The sequence below is a fragment of the Phyllostomus discolor genome, chromosome 5, assembly GCF_004126475.2.
Source record: "Phyllostomus discolor isolate MPI-MPIP mPhyDis1 chromosome 5, mPhyDis1.pri.v3, whole genome shotgun sequence".
Lineage (NCBI taxonomy): Eukaryota > Metazoa > Chordata > Mammalia > Chiroptera > Phyllostomidae > Phyllostomus > Phyllostomus discolor.
The window spans coordinates 95,048,525-95,060,541 of NC_040907.2; the positions used below are offsets into that span (position 1 = coordinate 95,048,525).

Genomic DNA, 12,017 nt, shown 5'->3' on the forward strand with positions numbered 1-12,017 from the left:
CTCCCTCCCTCCCTCCCTGTCCCTCTCTCTTTTCCTTACTCTCTCTCTAAAATCCTGGGGTGAGGATTAAGAAAACTGTTATAAGTCAATAGAAAATTGCTAATCAGGGATAGATTGGGAAGAATTTTAACCTAATATTTCTTTATTTTGAAAGGTTCTTTTTTGAGTCAGGACCTCTGTGTGTTATATAAACTACCACAGAAAGTTGAAATTTTGACTTTCTGAAAGTACTCTTTGAACTGCTAAGAGAAACTGAAAATGTGGATTTCCATGGAAGTCCCATTGTCATGTTTAATGATATGGCATTGGTTTAAATGTATATACTGTGTTTGTTTAGTAAGTGAATCTACTATATGTTTGAACTTGCAGTGGGCCATATTCTTGCCAAAATTTAGAAAACCTATTTAGAAAAATTCCCCTTATTCCTGTGCCAATTTCTGTAGAAGCCAAAAGTTTTCATCACAACATTCACCTTCCTGCTTCATCTGTAAAAGCACAAAGATAAAGTTATTGATAAAGTGTGATAGTAATCTACCTAAACTGTGTGAAACCATTATTGACTAGTTCATATGTGTGTTATTACCTTGAGAATTTGGCATCTTGATGTTTTGTGATAACTTTGCCTAGGCATAGGAGTATGGGTAAAATTGTCTCAGCAGTGTCTTCTAATTTTATCCTTTTTGTGTATATGTGTGACCTTTTAAAAATAGATGGAGGTTTATTTTAAAGACCAGAGAGCATTAAAACAATTTCATTACCTTCTTAAATATATGACACTTTTCATTCATTCATTTCAAATGTTAATAAAGAATTCAGGAGCCTGTTCTTTTCAGGAACACTTAAATGAAATTGGAAGCTAGCACTGCAGTAAGTATAGTATAGAGAAACTTTTGATTTAGAACTGTAGCCTATTTTATAATTGGATGGCTATGCAAGCCTCTAAATAGATGCAATCTCCCCTTGTTGACCACTCAAATGCATTCCTTGTTTGTGACTTTTAACAGTCACACACTCTGTAAGCTAAGTTACTGTCCTCCCCCTCTCCCCAGGAGCCCCAGAATAGCTTTATTAATAGGAATATATGATGTTTATGTCCTTAAAAAAATCAGGGTGGTCTTAGATGTCTGTCTTCCATCCTGGCACTTCCCTTTATATAACCCTTTTGAATTTTCTGTTTAAAAACTGGCATTGTGGTAGCTTTTCCTTGGCCCAGTGCCTGGGTTGCATATTGCAGCAACGAATTAGGAATGTTAAGACATAAGTCCCCCAAAGAAAAATGTTTGTTATGAAAGTAGAGCTGATGTGACACTTAGAATTAGGGCTTCTTAACTTGTCTAAATGACAGTTAATGATCTTTTTCTTTTATTTTTTTTTCTTTTTTGCCCCCTTAAATTATTACTTTAAAGAAGGGGAGGGAAAAGAGTAAAAGGAGTACCCAGAGGCTGAGGTTGGGTTTGGTTCACCAAACTGTTATATGTCAAATGCATTCTACTGATAATACATCTTTTGTCTCTTTTTAGGAGCTAATTTTGTTACTAGAAAAATTAGCCGGTCAGTAGCTAAGATTTACCTTGGACAACTGGAATGTTTTAGCTTGGGAAATCTGGATGCCAAACGAGATTGGGGCCATGCCAAGGACTATGTAGAGGTAGGAACTAACTCATGTTCTTAACAATTCCTGTACCAGTTGGTATTTTAAATGCCAGGCCTCTAGTGGCAAAGGTGGTAGCATATAAAATTTTGCTAATGTAGATATGTTTAAGCTCATATTGCTTTCAATTTAAGGCCCTTTGATCCAGCAGTGCATGTAGGTTATACTGAATGTCACTTGAACAAGGGAACCTTTTTTAAAAAAAATGTGTTGTTCATTGTTTTGGATGATGGATGAAAAAAATGTTTGAATGTTTGCCTTCACTTTCTAAAGATTTTTTTTCAGCTCCCACTTTTTGCACCTTCTCCTTCCTTCCTTCCCAATTCACATATAACTAACTGTGAAATAGTTTTCTGGTATAAAGGTACTGGTTCTCAGATCTTCAAGAAATACTACCTGATTTCAATTTGTATAATCTAAGACCTTCACATTTATATTATTCTACTAAATTACTCTTAAGAGTGATATTCTTATAGAACTTTTGGTTTCTGCTGCTTAAGAGTCTGTTTATTGCCCTACATAAATCTTAAAGTGTGGCTTTTCACACCAGTGTACTTTGTCCATTAAATAAAGAGATAGAGATGTTAATGATGCTACTACAGAATAATAGATATACTTAAAGGAAATTTAAATTTTCATGCTTGAGATTTATATACTACATGTTAAATTTTGGTTTGTGTTACATATGTAAGTAGTATAATCTTTCTTTAAATAAGTCATTGCATTTTACCTTGCCCTAATTAGTATGCTTTCAGATATCTATGGTGGTTCTATGGCCATAGACCTGAATGAGCAGGTTCGTGACATTGTCATTTTCCCTGGAGCTTGCTTGTCCTTGTTGAGGTGCTTACAGATTTCCTGTGCTGCAGGAGGCTGTTTCTGTCTTTTCAGGATTCCTCCTTGGGAAACTGGATCTGGCTTCCTTGTTCATTGATTAAAAAAAAAAAACATGAACATTTACAAAAGAAAGCAAACAAGTAGTTCACTTGCTAACACAGAGGTTTGCTTAGGCATTTGTTACTATTTATGTGTACTTGAACACCTATCACTGATTTACATTACGAACAAAAAAATAGCTCAGATTTTAAATTTTGAACATCACAACATTAAATATATTCAATATTTAATATTTAAATTGAAAAATTAAAACATTTAAATATGTTCTTATGAGCTTTAATTACAAAGAAGCACTTAATGACATTAGTCAGATATATTTTAAGAATGTTACATTAAAAAATATAAAAGGCCACACTTTCAGAAATTATTAGAAAATGGGAGAAGGGAGATGTTAGCAGAAGCTGAATTTGTGTAACCTATATGACCTTACCTACTTAAAAATATGAGGCAAAATAACATTATTTCTTCAATAATATCATTTTAATGTAAACCTTCTAGCTATCTGAATATACCTAAGAGTTTTACAGAAGGCTAATTTGTTGTCCCTCTTTATCCAAACTCTTGTTTTCTGAATTCAGGAACTAAATAGATCACATTTCATTCTATTTTATTTTATATTTTTGCACTCGAGTTAAGAAAAAGTTTGTATTGGAACACAGAAATAGATTTTGATAGGGAGAGAAACATATCAAAATGTTAATGATGCTTATTACTGGTTATGTTTATATTCTTCTTTATACTTCTATGTATTTCATATATTTGAAGTAAATATATATGGAATTTTAAAATCAGGAAACAAAATTAATGACATTTTAAAAATAGGTCAAAATATCTACCAAAAATGCCTGAGACTGTTAAATAAATACATAAATAATTAGAAAATCTTTTGTGAGCTTAGTGAATCTGGAAGAAGGACCCTGCTGTCATTTCATTCCCAAAATGCCATGGCTCTCACCGTTCCTGGGTATAGCTCAAACCTTGGTACAAAAGGCCCACATTTGTATTCATTTAAAGTAAACATATTTTAGAAATATTTTGGCTCAGAGACATCAAAAAGTTCTCCCTAATGATGTCATTTTGAAGAATCCTTGACAAGAAACTATCAGTACAGCATACCAGAAGCCAAAACATTTGTGTAAAAGCAAGATGTTCTGGCCTTTTGGTAAAATACAAAATTTTCAAATTTTACAGAGGGACACACATAAAAAATTAAGTCATTCTCATTGACATTCAAGACCTGATTTGTTCCACAAACAAGTACCTTTTAATATTAAAGATCCCCTTGGAGTTCTGACTATAACACATGTAATAAGCATTGTATAGGTACTTTTTATGGGTTCTTGATTTCTAAAAAAATATCATTAAGTAAGAAGTCATAGTTTGCTATCTCCATTTTAAGAAATATTACCATCCCTTGCATTCTTAAATGTATTAAAATAAGGTCACTTCACAGACTTGTGACTAAAATAAATATTGCCAAAATTAAAATAAAAAAGCATGAGAATAAAAAGAGAAGCATTGTTTGTCTAAACTAGGCTGCATCCTGGCAGTGCAATTGGCTTCAGAGTGAGGCAGCTTTGTGAGCACAGACCAGACAGCTTGTACTAGCATCTCATCTATACACATTGTGATTGTATACTCCCCTTCTTTATACACAAATATATTGTGTTGGTAAGTCTTTAGATGAAGTGACATACTTCTTTACTTATGGATGAATTTCCATGATGGAGAGCTGAGAGCGTTTGACAAACAGGGTGTAGGTGATCCTGGCTGTGTCAGTGATTTGCTCCTCAGACTTAGACAGGTTTTATATCTAAATTTACCCATCTGTAAAAAAGGACATAATAACAGCCCTGTAAAAATTAGCATTAATGTGCTGTACATAACATGATTAGAATCTACCTCTGCCTTGTAAACATTTTTGCAACAATTTATACAAAGCCACTTCCTGTTGCTGAGTCAGGATCATTAACATACATTTATAGTCTTGTTTCCCAGATCAAAGTTAGTTTTAAATTATTTGAGTGGGTAAGAGGTATTTCAATTTGAAATGCAGAATATAAAAACTATATTAAATTATATTGTTTCAGCATAAACAAGTTATATGCAGTTTCATCTTTTGCAATATTTTATTATAAACATCTTAAACATCTAGAATATTGGATGACTTTTACCACAGATATCCTTATACTCACCAACCAGATTTTATAATTAACATTTTTGTTGCATTTTGAGGAAAAAATAAAAAAATATTCACATTTAAAAATTACTGTAATGCGATTGGCTCAGAGCTATAAATACTCAATTTACACAAACACAGGTTATCAAAAATTTGCATTTCTTGTGGGATGTAGTCAATTGACAACTCAAATGTTTGAAATTTTTTATCTTTTTATATGATTGTGATACCACACAACCTGTTTTTATGCCTGCCCCCCTCCACATATGTTGAAGCAACTCCACATATTCATGAGAACACAGTGGTGGCTGTATAACACATTCAAGTCAATTCTTGTCGTCAACATTGTACCAGTAGTGCCTGAAAACTACTCTGGGTGACATTGTTCCTTCAATGCATCTTCTATGGAGTACTTATGGTCTTCTACTAGTTGTTACAAATAGCAGTCTTCTAAACTTTGTCCAAAGCCAAACAGCCCTGCAATCACAAAGGTAAGCAAATTTCTTTATTGTAAGACTGACTTCTCAAAACTTACGATACATGAATGTGCACTATGGTCTGCTAGGGTTAATAAAGGATTTCTAAAACTTATTTAACCTTTCTGCCATTTTAATAAGAAGTAAATGGCATCATATGTTTAAATAAAATTAATGGAAACCATTGGTTAACAAGGTCCCACCATGATTCCATCTTGATAACACTAGGTAGATCACAACTGTAGCCAGAAAATATTGGCTGGGCTAGAAAGATCTTTAAGCATTTACCACTAACAAGATGTTCCCTTGCTCTTGGGATGCACAGACAATCAAGTAACCTAAGTCTGAGCCCTTCCCAGCAGCACTCAGTGAAAACTCATCACTGCCAATAGCCAACCAGACAGATGCTCTTGAGGAGTTCAGATGCAGTCCAGGGGACATTCAAATTATTGGGTGAGGATGGACATTCATGAATTTTAATATCACATTCCCCCCCATACACCTTTTTCTTTCTTCCTCTGTTTTTTCTTTATTTTTTTGTGAGGAGTAGAAGGTGGAGGTCAGGAGCCTAATTAGTAAAGAAAGCTACTTTTAGAAAAGAAAATAATAATTTCCAAATGACGGTCATTTATTATGTGCCAGAAACTTTGTTAAGGACTTTATATACATTGTGTTATGTAATATGTACAACAATCCTGAAAGGTAGAGAGTATATCTTCATTTATGAAAGAAGGAACCGAGGTTAAGAGAGGTCAGATAACATATTCACCCCAAACCATGACCAATTGAGATGAATGAAGCCAGAACTCCAGCCCTGGCTGAGCACCTAAGCAACACTAATAACCACTTATTTTTAGTGAAGGGAGGGGAATAGGGACATTAGCAGTGGGATATGCGTAACTTTCCATTTTGCAGCTGGACAGAACATTAAGCTTCTGTCACTTTTCTCTTTCTACCATACATAGGCCATGGGGAAAGACAAATATCCTGGAAGAGACTGGCAGACTCAGCCATCAGATCTCTCTGAACTCACTATATTGGCTCTATAAGGCAACAAGGCAAAGGGTGTATTGGGGAAAATGGGTAGTTAGGTGGCTCTCTCTCTCTCTCTCTCTTTGTCCATTGGCTTCTAAGTTAACCTTAATCCCAGCTTTCAGTTCTCAGCTGGTAACAGAAACCTTGGGGAAAATGGGGAGCCTCTGACAGTGGGAAATAGACTGTTGACAGAGTTGGGGAGAACTGACCATTGTTTCTCAGTCCTTTCTTTCTCATCTAGTCCCATGTAGTCTGCTGTTAGCATTTTGCATCCTGTGATAATTCATATTTGGAAGAAAAGGGTGTCATTTGAACATTTGGGGTTTTATTTAAGGGAAAGCATGCTTATTGCAGCATCAGAAACCTGTTCTTTTTCATATTTGGAAGACTAGTTTGATTTCTTATTTTGTTTTTCTCTAAAGCATTAATGGTACCAGAACCCATTCTTCAGTAAGGCCTCACTTAACAGAAATGCAGAAGGTCATAGTTGCCTATTTCCTCTGGCCAGATATTGGTCCCTTACAGTGGTCATGCCTCTAACTTCCAGAAACTGTAGGCCCTGTGTAAATTGTTATTTCAATAAATGAAGCCTGCACCATCCATATTTCTAGGATGGATTATTCATCAAATTTCCATCCACAGATAATTTAGAAATATAGAGGTGGATGCATTTTTATATCATATGCAGTTAGGTGAATTTTAAAAATATAAACTTGAGCATCTGACATTAAATTAGAAAAGTAGTTATAGGCAACTGTAGTATGTATATGTATGTGGAGAGAGAATGAAAATGAATACAGAATGGAGTTGCATATTCAGTAGATATAGTGCCTGTGGAAATGGATTATGAAACTTTGTGTAAATGCCATTTATTTTCTAATAGCTGGCAATTAACCACATTAAGATAGAAGCTTGTACTCCACCCTTTACTCACTTCTTTTGATGCCAAGTGTCATCATACTATTGTGAATCATGAAATGACTGTTTGTACCTAAGAGAGTATGGTTCTATTCCTGAAAATAAAAGTCTGTGGAAAACAGTGTAAAAAGCTTTTTTCCCCTCTTAGATTGTTATGCTCATTCACTTACATTTGAAGTGTCCATATGATTCCTTAAGTTCTCTCATTCCGCCCCCAGCTAAAGTGGCTATTTAATTTTTATAAGAAGACTATACATATGATATGGACTTAATTACCTCATAAAATATGACATCATCTAAATTTAGTAATGATTTTGCCTATAGAAGGTATATATCTTTAATATTAAATTCTTCATTCGTACACTAATGTACCCTGGAAAGGACCCAAAAAAAGTATTTGCAATCAAGGTACTCTTTCTCTCACTTTCATTTATCCCATGCCTATGAACACCCAGAAAATAATATCTACCTCCTGACAAAATCCTCATTTTTAAATTCATTCTGAAGCACTTTTTGTCTTTTTCCCACTTCTCAATGCTTAGTTGCAAGAAATTACTTAATAAAAGTATGTGTTTTGTCCTCACACAGCCTTGGCCCTGCGGCCCTACTCTGTAGCTTTCTCAGACCACTTGAGTGCTCCTTGCTGCTATCTCTGGAGCCCAGGCTCCAGGTTCCCAGGCTTGACCTTAGGGTCCCTTTGTCACAAACATGTGTTAATTTTGTCTTTGCTTCCAAAGCCACAAAGCATAAAACCTTTTCCAAATAGAATGTTCCCTAAACCAAAGGCACCCGTTTTTTTTTTTTTCTGCTCCCATTTACTTCGTGCTAGAAAACATCTGCTTATTTTCTGCCCTGGAATCATTGCAGGAAAGTCTCAAAGATTGTTTTCATTCTTTTTTTTTAAGCAAAGAAAAAAGTTTGATCCCCTCTGTGAGTGTTGGGTCATTTGCATTTGTAAAATCTGTTATTTATTTGTCTATCTATGGGCTTTAGTATTAAAGCTGGGATAACTGAAGCTTTGTATAGCAGTTAGATCTGAACTTGGGGGAGCTCTCTGATGAGTACTTTAACCTGCCACACTGACTGTCTGCTCTCCCAGTGCAGCCAGTGGCTGTGAGACCAAGAGACAGACACCTGCAGGAGAAGGCAATCTTTGGGCTCTTGCTTGAAATAGATATTGGTTTTCTACCTAGCATAAAACATTTCTCACTGAATGTCTTATCATGTTTCAGTTTTAGTTGTGATGGCTTTCCTTGATCCCAGCAAAATATTTTCAGGCAGTATTCTCTCTTATTGCATGTGTGCCAAAAAGGAAAACCGAAAAGTGTCCATATATTTTCATAGTGTGCTAAGTTTTCCAGTTATCTCTAGATTCTACTATTATTAAGACTTTACTATTTTTAAAAGGAAGCTCTCTGAGCACATGGAAAAAAAAAATAGAAAGAATGATACACTTGCCCTGATATATAAAACAAAAATTTTAAAATCGCAAAACCAGCATTAGTTTAGAAGATCAAATGTCCCTCAGTGTGACTGATTACATTGACATCTGCTGATTCAGAAACCTCTCATTTGTGTGATCACCACATCTCCCAGTTTCCAAGAGTCTCATTTGATAGAGAACTGTCTAGAATAGAGCCCGGTTTCCATCACAGATTTATTTTTCTGGAAAACTTTCACTCATCTATTTCTTTCCCTCTCTCAATCCTCCTCCCAATCTGTATCCCCTCTACTACCACACACACACACACGCACACGCACATGCACACACACACACACACACACAAATTAAGAGCAGGTTATTTTCTAATAGTAATAGTCTTCTTTTTCTTAATTACATGTAAACGTGAAATTAAGGATTCCTAGATTTATTTGATAGTAGTTGTAGAAAATCTATGCAAACTAAGCAGTTAGAAGAAACATTCTGCAGTATCTTTCTTGGTTCTCTGAGTGTGTAATTTGATTTCCTCCATTTGCTGCACATTAACCAGATTCAGAACATAGATCCCTGTTCTCAGGTCCATCCTCCAGTACTTACTAATGAACTGGAGAGGTGTGCTTCAGCCCCAGGGCTGGTGGTGTGTGGGTTACCTGGGTGGAGCCTGGGGGAGGCAGGTTACATTCCTGGAAGGTGAAGGTGGCCCTTGCCTCTGGGCCATTTTGTAACCACTTCCATACAATACAAATATTCATCTGGGTGTGGCCATTGCATCTCCCTCCTTTTCATTAGTGCCAAGGCAAAGATCAGGATCCCAGGGGCTTTGTGATTTCATATGTTTTTTTTTTCCTTCTAGTGTCTCTTTTAGTTAAGAATTACTTGCTGATTTTCATTGTATCTTAAATTTCAAGTTTGAAAACAAAATACAAAGCTTTCACCAGGTGTTTTTTAAACCCCTGAAGGTTATCCTTTTGTATTCGTGTTTGCTTTATCATTTCATCTTTGGATTTGATTCTCCCAGCAAACTTTAGACTTTGAGAACAGGAATTATTATTTACACTTTCCATGAGAAGAGCCCACCCCACTTATTCTTCGGTGCAGCCTTTTGTACTATGATACAGCGCAAGGTTTCTGGGTTGATTGTTGGTATAGTTAGTCATTCTCCTGAGATTTTAAAGCCATTTTTTTTCACTGACTTGAAATGGTAATCATTAAAGAAGGGCCATTACCCCTCACTAGGAATTACAAATAAACTGGTATTTTACTAATAGCCTCTTCTATTCGTCCTGAAACAAAGATCACAAATATGAGATATTGAATTAGAAACAAACTGTAAAACATTTGAAGAGGCAAAAGTTAAAAGGCCAGGTCATATATCCTAAGTAGGAGACTTTCTTTGAAGTATTAATTTAATAGTTGTACAATCATGTAATTTGAAGAAGATATCAGCTCTGTACAAGAAATACAGGTTTAACAGAAATCATTTCTTTTGATCCTTATCTTCAAAAAAACTGAAGAAGCTTGAAGAAATGGCACAGGTGATTTAAATTCCATTGCCTTTTGTCAGTGGCAGCTGAGAGCTCCATTGTAGTTAACTATCTGCAAGAGCTGCTGGAAAACCAAAGCCACATTCACTGGCTGGGCCAAGTGAGTCATCTATTAAATTAGCCCTAATGAATGACCGGTTTGCTTGTTTAATTATGCGTGATATAGGGCTCTGGCATGTTAGAAGTCTAGTGGAGCTCAAAGAAATTGGATTGGCTTAGCTAAGCATTTCAGTAGTGTTTCCTAACTCACCATACACCACCATTCCTTCCCTTCCTCATTCTCTCTCCTTCTCTCACTCCTTCCCTGTGTCCCTAGCCCTCCTTTTTTCCTTCCCCCTTTCTTCCCTTCCCTTCCCTTCCCTTCCCTTCCCTTCCTTTCCCTTCCCTTCCCTTTCTTCCTCTCTCTCTCCTTCTTCTTCCTCCTCCTCCTCTTTCCTCTTGCCCTTCTTCCTTCCTTCCTTCCTTCCTTCCTTCCTTCCTTCCTCCCTTCCTTCCTTCCTCCTCCTCCTCCTCCTCCTTCCTTTTCTCTCTCTCTCTCTTTCTCTCTCAGTGGGTCATGGATAGTATCAAAAAAACTCCTACTTCAGAGTGTTAATAGTGTTTCAAGTATTAACCACCTGGTTTGGCATGATGAAGACCCTCTTAAAGTGTCACAAGCTGCTGGTAGTACGCCCCTTTATTTGTCATGTACCATGTAAACAGCATTGTGTTGTGAATAGGTGGCTAGTGGGCTTCCTCTCACCTTTCCTACAGCTGTTTTCCATATGCAATGGAATAGTGAAAACATGATAATAAAGGATCAAATTAAACCATGATTATCACATGTTTGTGTTAATATTTAATGACAGTTTTTGCACCAGCAAGAATTGTAAGATCTTCAGGTACAGCTAACCTTTCCATCTTCGTCTGTGTTTTTGAGGTATGTCAACATAAGAATGTCCAAACTGGTAAGATTTTTATGAGTTTATTTGAGCCAAATTGATGACAATTGCCAAGAAGCAAAACCTCAAGGAGTTGAGAAAATGCTCTAGGGATTGGCAGTTTTGCACCCAATATCATACATTGCAATCAAAAGAGGAGGCCTAAGGAGGTTACAAGAAATCCGTTGGTGATAGATTATGGATGCAGGAAAAAGAAAAGCAGAGAAACCTCTGGGATTGTATGAAAGGTAAAATTATAGACACTTGTACACATGTGAGTACAGGATTGTTACTAGTCAACAATTAACATGATAACAGTAACAACGAGGGGGGTTGTGGTCTCTCCCTGGTGCAGTGCCTCTGCTTTGAGGGTTCAGAAAAAGGAAATCTGACATTCCACGGGTGTGTTGTCATAGATGCAAAAAGACAATGCACAGGCTCAGTTAAAGACTGACTTTTGTTAGGGAGAAATGTTGGCCTCAGGCATGACTACCTGCCGTGACCTAATTTTAGTTAGAAAGTTTTTAATTTCAGACCATCCTATATGGCTGCTTTAAGTCTCTGAGTTTGTAAGACTGCCATGCAGGCCTCCCCTGAGCTTGTCAGGTTTAGTATGTGGCTCCTTTTCTTCCACAGGTAGCAGCTAGCCAGACTGTTTGAATAACTGAGAAAGCGTAGTCTGCAGGATGCCCCCTTTTTTCTTTTTGAGCTATTTTAATTGTCATATGTTGTTTTTTTTTTACAGAAAAGGTCTTTTCTGAATCTGAAATACCATTAATTAAAATATACTGTTGGCTTTTATTTTGAAGTTTAAGATCTTACTGATTACTGAAACATATAAACTATTTGACACTCTTTATAAACTTTTTTCACAATAGCCTAGTGAGATAAATGCTATTTTCCCTTTCTTCCCCTAAAAACAAAATAAAAAATATAAATAAGACTTGGAGACATAA

General features: G+C 36.0%; 1 protein-coding gene across 1 annotated transcript in view; it reads left to right on the plus strand.

The window, feature by feature from the left end:
- The window catches only part of GMDS (GDP-mannose 4,6-dehydratase), a 693,656-nt gene that overhangs the window by 321,394 nt on the left and 360,245 nt on the right, over positions 1-12,017 (plus strand). The window contains exon 7 of the mRNA XM_028511630.2: positions 1,521-1,648. Within this exon, the coding sequence (XP_028367431.1) occupies positions 1,521-1,648 (128 nt within the window). The remainder of the gene's footprint in view (positions 1-1,520; positions 1,649-12,017) is intronic.